This window comes from Lycorma delicatula, chromosome 3 (genome assembly GCF_047948215.1).
Source record: "Lycorma delicatula isolate Av1 chromosome 3, ASM4794821v1, whole genome shotgun sequence".
Taxonomy (NCBI): Eukaryota; Metazoa; Arthropoda; class Insecta; order Hemiptera; family Fulgoridae; genus Lycorma; species Lycorma delicatula.
The window spans coordinates 166,950,548-166,968,804 of NC_134457.1; the positions used below are offsets into that span (position 1 = coordinate 166,950,548).

General features: G+C 38.8%; 1 protein-coding gene across 1 annotated transcript; it reads right to left on the reverse strand.

Moving 5' to 3' along the window:
• Positions 1 to 1,779: 1,779 nt before the first annotated feature.
• On the reverse strand, positions 1,780 to 18,196 carry Cisd2 (CDGSH iron sulfur domain 2). Its single transcript, XM_075360951.1, has 3 exons — positions 17,967 to 18,196; positions 16,179 to 16,264; positions 1,780 to 2,159 (listed from the first exon to the last, which is right to left on the reverse strand). The coding sequence occupies exons 1-3, from the start codon at positions 18,061 to 18,063 to the stop codon at positions 1,968 to 1,970; spliced, it is 375 nt and encodes a 124-aa protein (XP_075217066.1). The 5' UTR covers positions 18,064 to 18,196; the 3' UTR covers positions 1,780 to 1,967.
• Positions 18,197 to 18,257: the final 61 nt, after the last annotated feature.

Sequence of the window (18,257 nt, forward strand, 5' to 3'; positions counted from 1 at the left end):
CTTTAACTAATTACAAGTGACAGTTAGACAACTATTAAATAAATGACAATAAGCATATATGAAAAAACAATATTTTTTCATTTTTAGTTTAAATAGGCTTTCAAAAAAAAAAAAAGTATATATATGTAGCAGTTAATATTTGTAAATGTATAGAAGAAATGAAACATCAAATTCTCTATGCTAATCAAACCAAAAGAGTGGATTTCTAAAATCACAATATACACTAATTTATTTAAATGAAACAAACCTAACAAACCCGGTCTTACAAGCAGGTTAAACAGAACAGCTCTCAATATTCTTTGCGTAATTTTATTTTAGTTAACATACAGAGTGCAGCAGTCAAACCGCACGTTTAAACAAAGCTTGTATAGTGGTGGTGTCTGTGGTAGAGGAAGTAGGCATTGATCTCCACCACCTACAAATGTGTAGACGTTCTACACACTTGGAAGTTAGTAATTATGCAGCGTTGGACTGATGAACAGAGAGGTTTCGCAGTTACAGCATATTTAGAAAATGGACGAAGTTCCATATCTGCACAACACGAATTCCACTTTTCATCTTCTGCCTTGTGCTTCTGTTTCAAGGAGGCAAGCCATTTTTGTTTTGGTTAACAACTTAAAAACAACAAAAAAGAGGAGGTGTTAATGTAAGAACTGTTTGGAGACCTGAGAATGTGGAGGCTGTATGAGTAGAGATTACATGAAGCCCTCAAAGATCTGCCAGGCACCACAGCATTGCTCTCGGAATTTCAACTTCCGAGAGAAGAATTTTGCATGATGACTTACACTTATACCCCTATACAATTCAAATAGTGCAAGCTTTGAACCCTGGAGATTATCCTATCCACATTGGCTTTTGTAAGCATATGTTACAGCTGCTTGAAGATGACCCACTACTCATCCATAATCTATGGATGAGTGATGAGGCTCATTTCCACCTTAGTGATATGTAAATAAACACAATTTTTGCTATTGGGCTGCTACCAACCCTCCAGATTTCACCAACATCCTCTCCATTCGCGGCCAAAGTGACCGTCTGGTGTGCAATCTCTCTTTGAATGGAATAATTGGACTACATTATGATAATACCTATGCAGTTACAATAACATCAGCTTGCTATATTCAAATGCTGGAAGCTTTGCTACTCCAGAACTTTTGACGATTTCCTGTGAATGTGAACATTTACGTCCAACAAGATGGAGCAACTAGTCATACAGCCAGAGTGTCAATGGACCTTCTGAAGACCTTTTCCCGAACCGCCTATCAGTAGGACTGGGGATATTCAGTGGCCTCCATGATTACTAGACTTCAGCTCTTGTGATTACATTTTATGGGGATATCTCAAGTTGAAGATTTTTAAGACTTGTCTAGCAACAATACAGGACATAAATGTTTGAGCAATAACCCTGGTGGTACTACGATGTGCCAGTGAAAATTTCAGTATGACACTCAGACAATGTGTACAAAATGATGGTCGCCATCTTACTGGAGTAATATTCAGAAAATTTATCTTTTTTCTGCTTGTATACTAATTCCAACTGTGTTTTTAAGATTTGTTGCAATATCTATATGTTTTTTTAATACCTATTAAAAATGCGATTTGACTCCCCCACCCTGCATAAATTACAAACAAGCATTAATAAACTTTTTATGTTATTTATGTACAAAGATATGGTTGAAATAAGAAATGTTAGTTAAACCTGTATGCGTTATACTGTTTACAAACATGTAAATAATACACTGGATAATTTACAGAGAATTAAAATGAAATAAACAATCATTTCCCTGCTCATTACTGAGATACTTTTAATAACATAAAAAAAAGTTACACAACAATTTTATTTCCAATTACCACACATTACAATTATATAAAAATTACACATTTAAAAAGAAATTAAAAATCTAAAATTTTTTAATGAAAGCGCTGCTATTCAAATTTAAACTACTTTTAACACATCCATATTCTTCTTACTTTTTTGTAATTACAATTGGCCCAACATTGTCACCGGTGCAAGCATTATGTGGTGTATGACTTCCATCACAGTAAGGCCAATTCTTTGATTTCCAACATCTGCAAAATGCTGTTTTATCTCCTAGGTTTTCAATTGGTATTACATCAACTATTTTAGGCTCCTCTTTTCTAATTTTATGATTAATAGGCTGAAACAAAAAGTTTAAATATTTATTTATGTAATAAATAATATTGTTATATTTTTTAATATTACAAAGGTTTAAAATTTATATATATAAGCACTAGCCAACTAAGAGAAACCATGCAGATGCACTCAACAATGTTGTCAATATGGCTGAAAATTAATATTAGGTTTGAGAAGATATAATTGATGTCATGAACAGCACTAACATTATGTAATAGAATAGACATGGATTTAAGGGAATTTGGAACTACCATTTATTCATAACCATTCAAGTATTATATTAACTTTGCGATTACAAGTAAATCATAAAGTAAACATTGTACACTAACAATTTTTATAATTTAAACTAAATAATATGTAATTTTTCATCATTTATTACAATATTATTTCATAATTATTCCTACTAGCCATTTTTCATTTAAGGAAATAATTTTAAAGCTTACAAATCCCCTTCATACTGCATAGAGACTGATAACCAAAATAATTTTTGTTAGTTTTTCTAAAGGAATACCTGTGCCTAATTTCAGATTTGAAGATATTGGGAAATAGGAGAATTAGTGATGACCAAGTTGTAAAGGCTTTTACACTTACATATTAAAATTACTACTATTTTATAAAATAAACTTTTATTTTAGGGCATTTTAATAATGACAAAGTTCAAAAGTTTGAAAACTGCCATATGTAATCTAACATTAAAATTTTCACAATATTCTATATATCTAGTAGGATTATCATAATTGATTTGAGTGTTATTTTCTGCCCTTCCTAACACTGTCATTCTAACACTGTTAGAGAAAATAATAATCACATCAACTGTTAACTCTAACAATGCTAGGAGGAGTGGAAAATAACACTAAAATCAACTGTTAATTCTGTATCACTCAAATCAATTGTTAATGTTTATTTTATTTTCTGCTGTTACTAGCATTGTCACTAACATTGTAGAGTTAACAATGTTGTGGCAATGTTATGAAGGGCAGAAAATAACACTCAAATCAATAATTTCACATTAATTAAAATAAATATTAAAAAAATAATAAGTCCAGGCTTATCTGTATTTTTATCTTTAAGAAGGCAGAATTTTTATCTTTAAGAAGGAAGAATATTAACTTAAAGGGTTACACTATTCACTACCCAACAGTTTTAATACATTAATATTATTCTGCAAATATTATTCATAACATTACTTTGTAATGCCAACCAAATACTACTTGATCAGATCCCTCTACATTAACAATGCTTGGACTTGAACCATTCTGGTGAATTAAAAGGTAAAAGAGCAATTATGTCATCTAGCAGGCTTGATTTTCCACCTATATCAGATTTTTGCAGAGATTTTTCCATTGACATATCTGAAATAACAAGTATACTAGTGTTGTGTTATATCAATTTTTTCAACGAATTTAGTCATATGTTAAAGTTATCTTTAAAATTAAATTGCGAACATGAAATTGAGTATCTTTACAATTTCACATGAGCTGATGAGATTGATTAAAAAACGGGTATGTAGGTAAATGAAAACAACCAAAATTTCCCAAGGTTGTTTTATCAATGAAAAAATTTACCAACAGTTAAATTTATTTTTTTGACTGACTATTTTGGCCAAGAAAAACTATTTTAACATTGTTAAATAATCCTTCCTCTCCAACAATCTGGCTACAACAAACCTAGGTCTTTTGGAAGCTGCCTAGTTGTCAATTCAGCAAGGAAAGCAACTTTTAGTTTTTAACCAAGGTCTCTTTTCACACTTTAATACAATTATGTCATACAAGTGATTGCTGTGTCTCATATAAATATATTACTTTTTTCCTAAACTGTTAATGTTTCTGAGTGCCTTTAGATATTATAACACCAGGTTAGCTATATCAAAAGAAATTTTCCTTAGGTTTGTAAATATATGAAGAGATTTATTCATGAAAAATAGGCATATAATTTCACAGAAATATCCATGAAAATATTAACATAAATAAATTAATTTAGAGGTCATTTAATAAACAAAATTGATTGACATGAAAATTAAAAAAAGGAGATAAAAAAAAAATAAATAAATGAACAAGTGAAATCAATGTTTTCAAGCTAAATTATTTAAAGACAATTTAAACAGTAACAAATTTATTATTCAAGAGTGTTGCAGATGTATGTATAATAAATATTCAAGTTTATATATTAAATTAAATACAATTAAAAACTATCATTTAGTAATTTAATACGTATGAATTATTCAGGCAGATGGTCTATTGCTGTTATGTTGTCATTATTAGATGCTTTCTATGTTTTTTCCTCTGTTAATAAAAGATTCTAAATTAGATGTTTTACTGAACATGGTAGCAGTGATGTGGTTGTTAAACAACAATATGTATTATGATTGATGGTAAGCTACAAATAAAGAAGCTCATTGGTCAAATAAATTGACCAAAATGGAAAATTATTATGAAAAATATTTTAGAATGCGATGCAGTTTGTGTGGTACATTTATAAAACGTTACTGAAAATTATGAAAACAAACTTGATACGTGGAAAATGGCAAATGCAAAATAAATGTTTTATTTTATATCTTTATATGAAGCCTGTGGTATCACATCTAGCCATTACTTTGTGTAGTTAGGATGATACTACAAAAGATGTTTGGGATCAGTTGAATCAAATTTTTAATGTTCACTCTACTGAAAATATATATTTATTGCACCATCAGTTTCATAATATCCAACGGGAATCAGCAGGTGGATGCAGAATCATTTAGCAAAATTTGATAACACACAAAAAAAAGTCATTACTTGGTAATCTAGTTGACGAAAATGATTTATGTGGTCAATTGCTGCAAACACTACCAAAAGATTTTGATTATATTTATATCACTTGGCACAACTTATCTCAAACAGGGAAAACATGTGCAAAATTACAAAAGAAATGTCTGAATTATGAACTTTCATTGTCAAATAGAGATGAAAGAAATGTGACTGCAGCAATATCAAAATCTTGAATACAGATTAAAAACAAGGAAAATTGAAAGTTAATTAACTAAAGGTCTTTCCATCAAAAGTTTCGAACAAAGTATTAAAAAAACTACGCTTTACGCATGGAAAAGTTGGATATTCATAGAATTCTAAGATTGGTATAGCTTGTTGTAAACGTAAAAAGAAGGATTATCGATCAAATCTTTGTTCAAATCGAACTGAAAATTAAGATTATACCATGACACATTTGATGAAAATTTAATGGAAGGAAATATAAAAAGCATATAGAGAAAGAGATGTTCCATTTGACATTAAAAAATTGAACTGTGACGAGTGGTACATTGACAATGGTGCCATACACCTTGAAAAAAATCATCATAACTGATATGATAACTTTGAATCTTTTCAAGTGCCAAAACACATGGATAGTGCTCATCAAAAAGTTAAAAGGTTAGTGCTCATCATAGAGCTTGGTTCTGGTCATATAAATGTTAAAACTTAATGGTCAAGATTGGTCTGTTCAATCTTTTAAAGATGTGGTACTGTCCAGATGGAATTTGCAATTTCTTCTCAGTTAAAAAGACAACTCTAAGAACAGTGATGAACCAGCGGTGGTGGTGATTTCAAGATCAACTGGGACATCCAGCCATTCAAGATCAAGGTCGGCCTCGACTCAAAGGTCAACTCCTCTGGCTGAAGACAGCAGAGTAGTTGTAGTAAGAGCTCAGGGTAAGTCCTATGCGGACTTACTAAAGATGATGAAAACATCCGTAACCAAGGAAGAGGCTGGGGAGGTACTTTCCTTAAGGAAGGGACGCAATGAAGAGCTCCAAGTCAGGATCAAGGGTTCACAGAATGTGGAAAAGTTTACTGCAGCTCTCCAAGATAAGGCAGTGAAGCTGCAGGTGGATATGCGCACCATAGGTGACAGGAGAGCAGCTGTCCATGTCAGAGATGTGGAACTGGACACAACAGTGCAGGAGATAAACAAGGCAATTTCTGGCATTGTCTGGAGTCATGAGGACTTGAGAATATCGTCAATAAGGAGAGAGTATGGCGATACATAGAACATGACAAACAGAGCAGCAAATAAACTCATAGAGAAGAGGAAAGCAGTCGGGTGGATTCACTGCCGAGCTTATATTAAAGAATAATCCAATCATTGTTGGGGCTCTGAGGACAGGAGCGCTAAGTGTTGAGATCTCAACAGAATGGAGCTGTGCTACAACTGTGGTGGCAAAGGCCACCACATTAGGAAATGCCAAAAAGGAAAACGGTGTTTGGACTGCAATAGCGTTGATCACCACACTGGAGGCATGATGGTGACTCAACCAGAAATGATTAAGTTGGCCCAATCTAATGCCAATAGAAGTATTCTCTCCCATGACTTAGTGGGAGAACTGGTGAGGGGTCTCTGCGTGGACATCCTCATAATAACGAAACCTAACCGATATACAGTTACCTGAAGAGAATGGTGCAGAGATGCTGCAAGTGATGTCGCTATCCGGAATAATAGTGGACGATGGGGCTGGCAGCCATTCCACAGAGAAGGACTGATAGCAGTGGAATTACCTGATGCACTGCTGATTGGAGCCTATATTAGCCTTAACTGCGAATTTCATGAGTTTCAAGCATTTATGGGTAGACTCAATGATGTCATTGCTAGATTGCCCAGGATCATCCTGATGGATGACTTGAATTGTAAGGCTGTTGTCACTGGTAGTCCTTACACAAACTGTCATGGTGGTGAGGTTCTTTCAGACATCATGATGGTGAATGGTCTTTACTACTTAAATGAACATACACCTACCTATGCAGAGACGGGACATACCTCAATTCTGGATTTAACCATAATGGATGGACGATCCAGGTGTATCTAGAGACTCCTGCAGGACGAAATAGCAAGTGATCACTTGGCCACACTGTTTAAAATCGAAGACCCGTCGTTTCATTTGATAGCCAGTCAGAAACCTCCAAGACTGACACAAAAGCAAGTTGCAACTGTCATTGAAAATGTTGCCAGACAGATCAGAGATGGTAGAAATTTGTCGCTGTCGTTTCTCCAGGATTTGATAGTCCATGAGATTTCAAAGATTCCTAAGAGTAGTAATAGGTTTCACCCAGTGTATTGGAGGACCGAGCAAATAGCGCATATGCAAAGTGAACTTCAGAGTCTACAACGCCAAAAACAGTGGTTGGGGGTTGCAGGAGGGGATGCATATGAAGAGGCTGCACGAAGATATGTAGCTGCATGACACTTAATAAATTATGAAATCAAGCAGTCTTAAGAAAAATAAATGGAGAGAATTCTGAGGAGAGCTTGATTCAGATCCATCAGAGTAGTCCTATCAGTTTGCTATGAAGCAATTTGGTAGGTGGCTCCCTGTCCTCACACAGGAGACAGCAAGGTGCCAACTGATTAGATTGTTTCCTAGCAAAGATAACAGTGCAGCTGAATACATTGAGTGTGACAGAAAGTGTTTCAAGCAAGATGAGGTGATGGCAGCCATCCTAAAACTGAAGGACAAAAAACGTCCAGGTCAAGACAGCATATCAGCCGCAGTGCTAAAGGAGCTAGTTAAGGAAGTCCCATGGGAGATTACGGACATCGCCAATCACAGATTCGAGAACAGGACTTTCCCAGAGTGCTGGAAGAAGTCAAGAGTGGTTTTTCTCCCTAAGCAAGGTGGAGGAAAGCAAACCCGGATTATTGACCCCTGTGTATATTAAATAATGTTAGTAAGGCTGTTGAAAGGATGCTTTCGCTTCGCGTGATGGATGAGCTTAATGCACATCAATGCAAACCGTTTTGATCGAACCATAAAGAATAAAGATCAAACCATGCATGTGCAAGTATCGCTTCTCGGCCTCTGGCCCCGTGCTGTAAAACTTGTGTTTTTTGCAACCGGTACGTAATTTGATTCTGCAAGTACAGCGTTCTACGTTCTCGTTGTCGGGGTTGACAACGATCAGCAGCGGTCAGTCAACCTGCGTTGCTGTGTAGTTTTGACAAAGCAGCGACGTAGTGTGTTGCAGTAGTGCTGCTGTCGGCCAAATAAGGACGTTTCCTTTGTAACATCGTGTCCCCATACGTAGTTGGTGAGGCCTAAATATATTTAGATCCTCTGGCAGGTTCGAGAAGCGGTTTCCGCTCCGACCTAGGCGGTGGAAGGAGCTTTTAGCTTTTTGACTCCTCGGGTAGACTGCGGAACAGACGGTCCGTTCGGGGTGTGAGAGGTTAGACGCTCACCTGGTATTGTGGTAGGTGTTAGATTCGTTCAAGCTGTGAATTGTAGTGCCTGGCAACACAGCTGGTGTATTGCTAAATTGTTCAGCGATGGAGCAACCCGGTGGAGGTTGTTTGGAGGACTTGGTTGGTTTGGCCAAGGACCTGGTTTCCGGTGACCCCTTCATGCCGAGGAGGTCAATCGGTAGGTCGCCGCCGCGGCCCCGGTCTTCCGATAAGGAAGACACGGAAGCCCCTCGGGTAGTGGAGCGCCCGAGTGTTGCGGCTTGCACACAAATCCTGCGGGACACCTCTGTCTCGAGCGGTGCGGAAAAGGCGAAAGCTGGATCCGTACAGCGAGGACACGGCATAGGTGGGGCGCCAAGTCCGAAGGACGCCTCACTGCGAAGTCGGGAAGGACTGAAAGCAGCAAAGCCGATTCTGTCCCTGAGCGGGATGTTTCTGGGGGGAAACCTGCGTCAAAGCAGGTGACCTCCGGAGCGGATAGCTTGGGGCGGATTGAGGAGATGAGGGCCGAATGGGCCAAAATTTCCTCAAAGAAGGAATCTAGAGTGACTCTAGAGTTGCGCCAATTGGTGGACTCATATCTGAGCCAATGTAGTTTGATGATTTCCGGGCTGGCTTTAAAATGTGAAGGCCTCCAGGGTGCAAACCTTGCGCTTGACTCGGTCGTAACTCGACTATAAGGCAAGGTAGACCAGGTAGTGGAGGGAGTTCGGGGCTTCAAACCCGTAACGGGTGAAGCTTTGGGCGAGCTCCACAAATCAATTAAGAGAGTGGAGGAGAAGGTTAAGAAACCTGTCTCCTTTTCCTCTATAACTGCCGCGCCTGCGCCTAAGCGGGTAGGTCCGCCGCCGCCAGCACAGGCGCCGGCCAAAAGTAAGCGGGCCACTGTGGTCTCTGTTAAGCCTGGTCAGGGGGCTTCGTCTGCTATGACGGAGCTACCCCTAAAGGAGCTGGACCCGCGGAAAGAAAGGTTCCAAGTTTCCCGGGTCACTAAAACCAGGGATCATGGCATTGTACTGGAGGTCGTTAACGAGCAACAGGCAAGACAACTGCTGGAGGCCGATGTTCTGGCCAAGAACGGGCTGAAGGCTCAGCCGAGCGTAAGCCTCAGATATTGGTTTATGATATGCCGAGGGCAACGCGGGTAGAGGAGCCCGAAATCCTCAAAGCGATCCACGGCCAAAATCCTGTGTTGGATATGGCCGTCGAGGACTTCCTTAGGGAAACTAAGGTGATTCGACAGTTGGGGAGGAAAGAATCCCTAAAGAGTCACTGGGTTCTCGAGACCTCGCCTCTTTGGGTGTCTTCTGGATGCCTCAGTGGTCTGATGAGCACTTCACCGTCGTGCGGATCACGAGGGGTACGCTCGATGTCGTACTTGTGTCGGGATACTTCCAGCTTGGATGGAGTATCGATGACTTGCTGGCGAAGTTGGGGAGGATTCTGGACGGTCTCCCGGGGACCAGAGTGTTGGTTGCGCTGGACGCAAACGCCAAGTCTACCGCCTGGGGTTCACCACTCACAAACCCCAGAGGCGCTGGTCTCGAACAGTTCGCAGAAGCCAGGAACCTCTACCTGATTAATGATGCGGAGCAGCCGCCAACTTTCTCCAGCGAACTGGGAGAGAGTTATATAGACGTCACTTTGGTGACGGGTGACTTGCTTCGGGATACAGGTAGATGGACTGTCTGGCCCGAGGCCAGTGTGAGCGATCATAGGCTTATAACCTATGATATTGCTTACGGAGGCGGTCCTCGGGTACCAAATCCTAGGCTGCTCGCAAAGACTTGTTACAAGCCAAGGCCATTGCACGTGTTGTCCAGCGTCCGGTGCGGGTTAGGTGGTCGTGACCACCTAACCCGCACTCCGTGATACCCGAACACCGTGATACTCTGTTTCCAGATGCTCCGGAGGGTGAAGCGGAAATCGGCGTTAGGGCGGGTGAAACACCATTCCCTGGCGTTCGGACCGTGGAACCCGATGATATAGACCGAGTGGTTTCTCGAATGGCACTGAAGAAGGCACCGGGGATTGACCAACTTGACCCGGATATTTTTTACCATCTATTGCCTGTCATAAGAGAGCCGCTTGGCAGACTGTTCACGGGATGCCTAAGCTGGGGCTGCTTTCCGGCTTGCTGGAAGGTGGCCTTGGTAAGGGTACTCCTGAAACCTGGAAAGGATCCTGGTGAGGTCGGCAGTTATCGACCTATCAGCCTCTTGCCGGTTCTCGGCAAGTTGCTTGAAAGGCTGGTTGTGGAACGGCTCGAGGAAAGCATTGATATGAGCTGTATTCTAAATCGAGGCCAATATGGCTTCATGAAAAGGGTTGGCACCGAGGATTGCGTCTTAAAAAGCTCTTACCGAGGTGGAAAGCGCCGACTGCAAATATGTTTTGGCTATTTTTATTGATATAGAGGCAGCATTTCCTTCCTTGTGTTGGAGTTCTGTCCTCTATGCTTTGGAACGCCGCAATGTTCCCAGAGCCCTGCAGGCCGTGGTAAGAGACTATTTGTCTAACCGTACGGCACTGTTTAAAGATGCGCACCTAGTTGTGGAAAAATCCGTCACCAGGGGAAGCCCGCAGGGTTCCGTTCTCGGTCCCCTGCTGTGGAACCTGGTGTTTGATGGATTTCTGGGGTTGACATTCCCAGAAGGGGTCACGGCCCAGGCTTTCGCCGATGACTGTCTCCTTTTAGTTCGTGGTAATTCACGACCGCAGCTAGAAAGTAGAGCGCAGGCGGCTTTGTCAACCGCCGAGGGCTGGATGGACATGCAAAATTTAAAGATTTCTGTGCCCAAGACGAAGTTTATGCTTCTGAAGGGTGCAGACAAATTATCAACCAGTCGAAACCCCCACATTAAATATAAAGGCTGTGTAATCAGCCGAGTAAGGGTTCATAAGTACCTAGGTGTTTTGTTTGATGATAAGTTGCTTTTTAGCAACCACATTAAGCAAGTTGCGGCGGACGTTGTCTCTGTGATGCACAAACTTAGAAGGATTGCTCGGAAAGACTACGGGCTGTCGGGTCGCCAAATGTACTTGGTGTACCGAGGTGTCTTCGAGAGTATGATCGCATACGCGGCGCCAGTCTGGGCGCATAGGTTGGATAGAAATAGAGCACTGCTTCAAAATTTAAGGAGTGCCCAGCGCAGAGCCTTAATAGTATGCACTGGTGTTTTTAAAACAACCTCCTACGAGGCTACCACCGTATTGGGAAATGCTCTCCTAATCGATTTAGCGGTAAACGTTCGGGCAGGCATGTGGAGATTGCGAAGAGGTCGGGAAGCCGAGGCATTTGGGATGCGGTTTCGAGCCGGGCTAGAACCGGAGCGGACCGACTATCACAATGCACCGGGTCCAAATTTCGTTCAGTTGGCCATTTCCCGCCTGCGGAAGAGACTATGGAGCCTCGCGATGGATGCATGGCAGCATGAATGGCACACCACGAATAAGGGAAGATCCCTGTATAGATTTATACAGGATCTGAGGGGATGGTATGCCTCGAATTCATTTTTAAGGGCGTCGGGTGCCCAAGTGCTTACCAACCATGTGAATTTGATGCAATATCTGTTTAGGTTTCGCCTAGCGGCTGATGAGTTGTGTGTCTGCGGGGAGGTCCAGTCCAACAAACATCTTATGTTTGACTGCCCTGCTCTTGGGGGGGCCAGAGACCGGGCCACCCTGGAACTTAGAGGTCAGGAGGAAAACTGGCCGCTCATAAACGGCGAGTCGATGTGGCGAGAGCCGCATTGTCGGACCGTGTGGGGGCTCCTCGATGAGGTTGCGATGTTCAACCGTCATCGTTAGATTTTAAATTTAAATGGGATTTATTGATTCCTTTAGCGGAGCTGTGGGAAGTCCTTATCCGAAATAATGGCTGGCCACCAGCCAGTAAAAGCTCCAAGCGCTTTAAATGGTGGACAGGCACTAGCTGGCTGACAGCGACCGAGGCGTGGCGGCTTAAATTGCCGTCTTTTTAACTTGTAACATTTTTAGTTTTAATTTGTAACAAGGGGTGCGCCTCCCCGATCTAGTTTTAATTTGACAAGTGAGCGGTAGGGACACGTAAGCGGGTGCTATACGGCACCCAGCTTAACCGCTCACGCAAGATAGGAGCTCACTAGCAGCATTAGGAATAACGAGGTCGCAAATCTGTTTTGAGGCACAGTAGCCGTTTTTTGGCACGGAACATTTGGTCTATGCTCTAGGACGACCGAATGGGGTGGTGGCGGGAGAGATGCCAGCTAACCAATGTGCAAGTATCCATACAAAACCAGTTTGGCTTCTGGCCGGGAACGCTCCACAATGCAGGCGATACGAAAGGTAGTGGGCTGCTCTAGAAGGACAGGGCACCTGATACACAAGAAGAATGTCTATTCTAATCCTGTTGGACTACATAATGCATTTGGTTCAATAACATGGGAATCGATTACGGCAGTGCTGGCTGTGAATGGGATCAGTGCTTACCTCAGGAGACAAATTTCTGAGTACCTCTCCGACAGATGGATTATGCTGACACCCACAACAGAAAGCTCAGATTTTAGATCTTTCGGGGTGTGCCGCAGGGATCTGTCCTGGGGCCATTGCTTTGGCTCCTGGTCTATGATGGCATCCAACAGCTTCTTTTTCTGGCTGCAACTGAAACAGCGGTGTACACTGATGACCTGGCCGTTCTGGTCAGCAGCAGATCTGCGGCTGAGCTGGAAGAAAGGGGATACACAGCCTTAAGATCGAGGATTGGATGTGGAGACACGGACTTGAGTTGTCCCCACAGAAATGTGCATACATTACACTAATGGGCAGAAGAATGGTGGGTAGAATAAACCTCATGCTAGGCGGCAGTTGCTACAAAGGAGAAACATGATAAAGTACCTGGGAGTACAAACAAATCATGTAAATTTAGTCAACACATAGTAGACTGTTGTAGAAGGGCTGAAAAAACCTTGAAATCACTGAATGCGTTCATCACTACTCAGTTTGCCCCAAGGGCTCCCAAATGCCGATTAATCATGTCAATGATAACGTCAGTGTTGTTATACGTCGTCCCAGTTTGGGATGGAGCAATGAGGGTCATGAGGAACTGGGCACATCTACAGAGGGTCCACAAGCATACGTTGTTGGGTGTCATGGTGAGTTATAAAACTACGTCGTACAGTGCAGTGTGCGAGTTGGCGTCAGCTTTGCCAATTGACCTGCAAGCTACAGTGTAAAGCTTTGTTATGATGATATGGGGAAGAGTGAGGCCAAGGCTAATATAATGGAGATATGGCATGAAAGATGGATGACTGGAAATGATGCAGCCTGAACAAGGAGATTAATCATAGACTTAGACATATGGACGAAAAAGAAACATGACGATATAAATTTTAATACGTCACAAATGTTCACCAGTCATGGAATCTTTGAACATTACCTCAATCAATTTGGCAGATGGGATTCTACATGTCGCATGTTTTGCGATAGAAAGGACGCAGTGGAGCACACCATATTTATGTGTGCACAATGGCATCTTTGGCGGACTCAAGCAGGCATCAACAGATTACGACCGAAAAACCTAGTGTCCTTCATTGTTCTCAGAAGAGAACTGGAAGGCCTTCGACACATATGCTATGAAGATGTTACACATTATGTATACTGAAGGGAGATACCGTGGACTTTAGCACATGGAAGGGCGGACAATCCCAACTGTGAGGGCCAGTATGCTTAGGTGTGCTGGTTCCGATGAACCAGCAGGATGGGGACTCCGAGGCTAGCGTAGGTCAGAAGTAAAATTAAGAAAAAGACCTGGTTGTTGTGTGGGGCCTGGGAACGACAAAGTTGGGCCCAGTCACCTCGTGCAGCAGTTAGAGGCAGGCAATTGTTAAGACCAAGACCCAGTCACTGGTGGGGGGGGGGGGGCAATGACATAGTCGAGCCTGGTTAGCCCCTCCCGGGGATTGGTGGCAAGCAAGATAAAGATCAATAGATCTGACTGGGGGGAGGGCTGAACTGCCATGCTGGATCTACTTACAGTGGGCGGGGAGGCTCCCTTAAGAGTCAAAGGACACTTCCCTGGGCTGAGCTTTACTTAATTGTACCTCCGGCTCAGCAGGGGAGCAGGGTGGAAATATTGGAAAGCTGCAATGGATGAAATTAACTCATTATTCAAGAGCAAGACATGGGAATTAGTGAATTTACAATCTCAAAGTATTTTCATTGATAGTAAATGGATTTTTTCTATAAAAGTGAATTCCAAAGATGAAATTATTTGGTATAAAACTTATTTAGCGGCTAGAGGTTTCAATCAAAGAAAAGAAAAGAATATGATTTTAATGATACTTTCAGTCTAGTTGCCAGATTAGATACCATGAGAGCTCTGCTGGGTGTCTCTGTTCAGGGTGATTGGAGTATTAAACAAATTAGTATGAAAGAAGCTTTATATATATTGTAGCAACCACAAGAATTTAACGAAAATACAAGTCATGAATGCAAATTACTTAAAAGTTTGTATGAACTTAAACAGGATTGAAAAGTTGGTATAAATGTTTAATTGAATTCCTTGGAACTTTTAATTTACGGGAGAGTTGTATGTTTTATAATGATTAATTGATACTGATTTTCCATGTGATGATGGGCTAGTTATGGGACAAAAGGAAAAGTCGATTAATTCATGATTAGATTGGCCCATCATTTTGAGATTACTTGATCAGATGTAAACTGTTATTTGGGAATGAAATATTAAGAAATTTGGCATGAATAATGCAAAGCAAAAATAATCCCTACTGAACCTGAATGGATGCCAAGTGATTCACCATTGGCAAAAGATAAAAATAACTAACATGAAATCATTGGTAGTTTAATATATTTAGTGTTGGGGACCAGACCAGATTTAGCCTATGCAGTTAATACAGCTTCAATACTTCAGGGTGTAGCAACTCAAGCACACTTTAAATTGGTGAAAGAGATACTCAGATATTTGAAAGCGACCATAAATTATGGGAATGAATTCAAGGAAACTGAGATTTTAAGAATCTAAGCATATATAGCAATGCAGATCATGCTGGAGATAAGATTTCAACATGTTCTACTGGTTGGTAAAATTCAGTGGTGGACCAATCATATGATAGAGTAAATTAAAAAAATATGTGTGATCCTATCATCTATGGAAGCAGAATATGTGCTGCTTGTTAAACTTTGAAATCCTTTGTATGGTTGAATAGTTTACTGAAAGAAGTTGGAATAATTGATCAAAATTCTGTTCCTGTTTGTACACTGACAATGAAGAATTTCATTAAACTCATTAAAAAGCCTACTTTTCCATGGGTATTCAAAACATATAGAAACATCACTACTATGTCTGACAGTTAGTTTCAGATAGGCAAATATAAGTGGAAAAGATACCAAATGAAGAACAAGCAAGATATATTTTCACTAAACCTTTATCATCAACTAAATTAGATCATATGAAAAATTTGGTTGGTATTACACATGAATTTTTCAGAGGATTGCAGTCATATTTATATATTAAATTACACACCATTAAAAACTATCGATTAGTAATTTAAGACATGATTTATTCAGGTGGATGGTCTATTGTTGTTATGTTATCATTATTAGAAGTTTTCTAAGTTTTCCTCAGTTAATAAAATATATTGAAATTAACTAATGTTTTATTAGAATAAAGAAGAAAAAATAAAGATATTATTTAAAATATAATTAATTCAAGAAAGAGATATGGTTATCTTATCTTTCTGTTTTATTAGTTATTTATTATAACATAACTAATGACAACAGAATGTATGATAAACAAGTACTATATGTCAAATTTACTTACTAAGTTGGGTGCAAATATTTTATATACAGAATATGACAATCCACCTATTGTTGCAAAAAATGGGATTAATTTTGCCCAATCCTTTACTGAAACAAAAAAATATATTTAATAATTGGTGTATAATAAAGTACAATTATGGTAATCTATTAATTAGTTACAATTAGATGCTCAATTCAGCCAATTTTTAATTTTTCAGATGATATAGAAAAAATAATTAAAATAGTTGCTGTGATTCAGATCCAGAATCATCTGTATCATTTATCTTTTAAACTACAGCTTTAAGTAGATTAATAGAATTTAAGTATTATGAGAGTATTGAACAATTAACAGACCTGTAAAAAATAGCTGTTTTTTTAAATTATTTTAAACCTTTACATGGACACCTTTCTGTTATATTTTAATTAAAAGATTTAAACAAAATTAAAATAAATATTTAAAAAATCTGATAATGCACTAAGCTTAAAATCTAATGAGTAATTTAATAGTAAATAATCTTTCAAATTAAAGGGCAACTCTAACAAGGATCTGGTCCCTATTTGGGGACCAGAATCTTTGTATGATGTTAAGGGTCACTAGTCTTATGGCCTTAAAAGAGAAACAGAATGAAGACTGGTGGCAATAGTTAAAGTTTAATACTATTATTTCAGTTTCATTTTATTTTGTTTCTTAATCACTTACTCAACACTGTTCTAAATGCAAAGTTGTACCTGGAACTTGTTACAACTGCTGACGGAAAAAACACTTACTTAAGAAAAATATCACAATCTACCTAATAATAAATCATGGATGTAATCTTGAAACTTAAAAGCTGCTATTTTCTATCAGATAATTTAATAAACTTGAATTTAAGATCAGATAGATAGAACTAGAGCATCTTTTAGTCTCTACATTTTTTTAATCTTAACATCCAGGACACGTAAGTATTGCTTGACAGATAAGTACCTGCTGGATAATAGATTCCAAAGCAGTATAAATATAACAAAAAAAGGTTAGATATATTAAAAAAAATTTCAAGTTTTAAATTTTATTGATAAAAAATATTATTTAGAAATATATTCTTATTTTTTTGTTACTATTAATAACATTAGTAAAAACTTTATACAACAGCAGGATAAAGTGGTGCTTATTTTAAACTACTCATATTCAAACTACACTTTCATCAGAATAACTCACTTAAATTGGGATCGATTCTTTTTTACTTGTAGGCTTAATGTAAGTTACTATTAATTATAGCAGAATAACAAATCCTTTGATCAAATTATTAAACCTTTTGGCACAACAATCTCAAACATAAAAATGATTTAATAGTAATCATAAATTTGTGAATAAATAACAGTGATCTTAATGACAAAATAATAAGTATTAATTTGAAGGGATATTTGTGGCGGTTGTTTTACTTTAAGATTAAAAAAAATTAATTAAAAATTTTGGCAATAATTTTGCTACATCACATTAAATTATTTTTTCCAACTTGTTATGTAACAACCAATAAAATACAGGAAAATATATAATCTAGATACTTTAACAATGCAGTCTTCCCAAATTTAAAATTTGTTTATTAAACTTTTGGCAGTACAATATAGAGCCTATCTTAATTAACAAAAAAAAATATATCCAAGGGCACTGTTATGTAGGTCATCAATAAACAATAACATAATAATAATAATTATTAATCAAATCAGGACACAATAAACATAATATAAATTTCATAAAGGTCTGTTTTCAATGTGAAAATAAATAAACCCATAAAGTATGTTTTTTAATTGACAAAAACACAGTGTTACTTACATCCCAGTTTGAACCAACCGGTAAAACTCTCCGGCACTGGAAGCCCAGCCAGGTAATTTGGTAACGTAATTCTGACTACATGGGAAACAGGCTGCATATTAGTTCTAAAGTTTAATAACTAAATTAACAATAAAATGAAATGAAAAATCTATCAACAATGTCGATACACAAAGGTTACAAAATTGCTATAACTGCTTGTGGTGGAAGAAACACTTCACGACTATCTTGATATGAAAGTTTTTCTTTTATAAAGTTAAATTTCATTAGAAGCGTCGAATTTCCTTTGGGCTG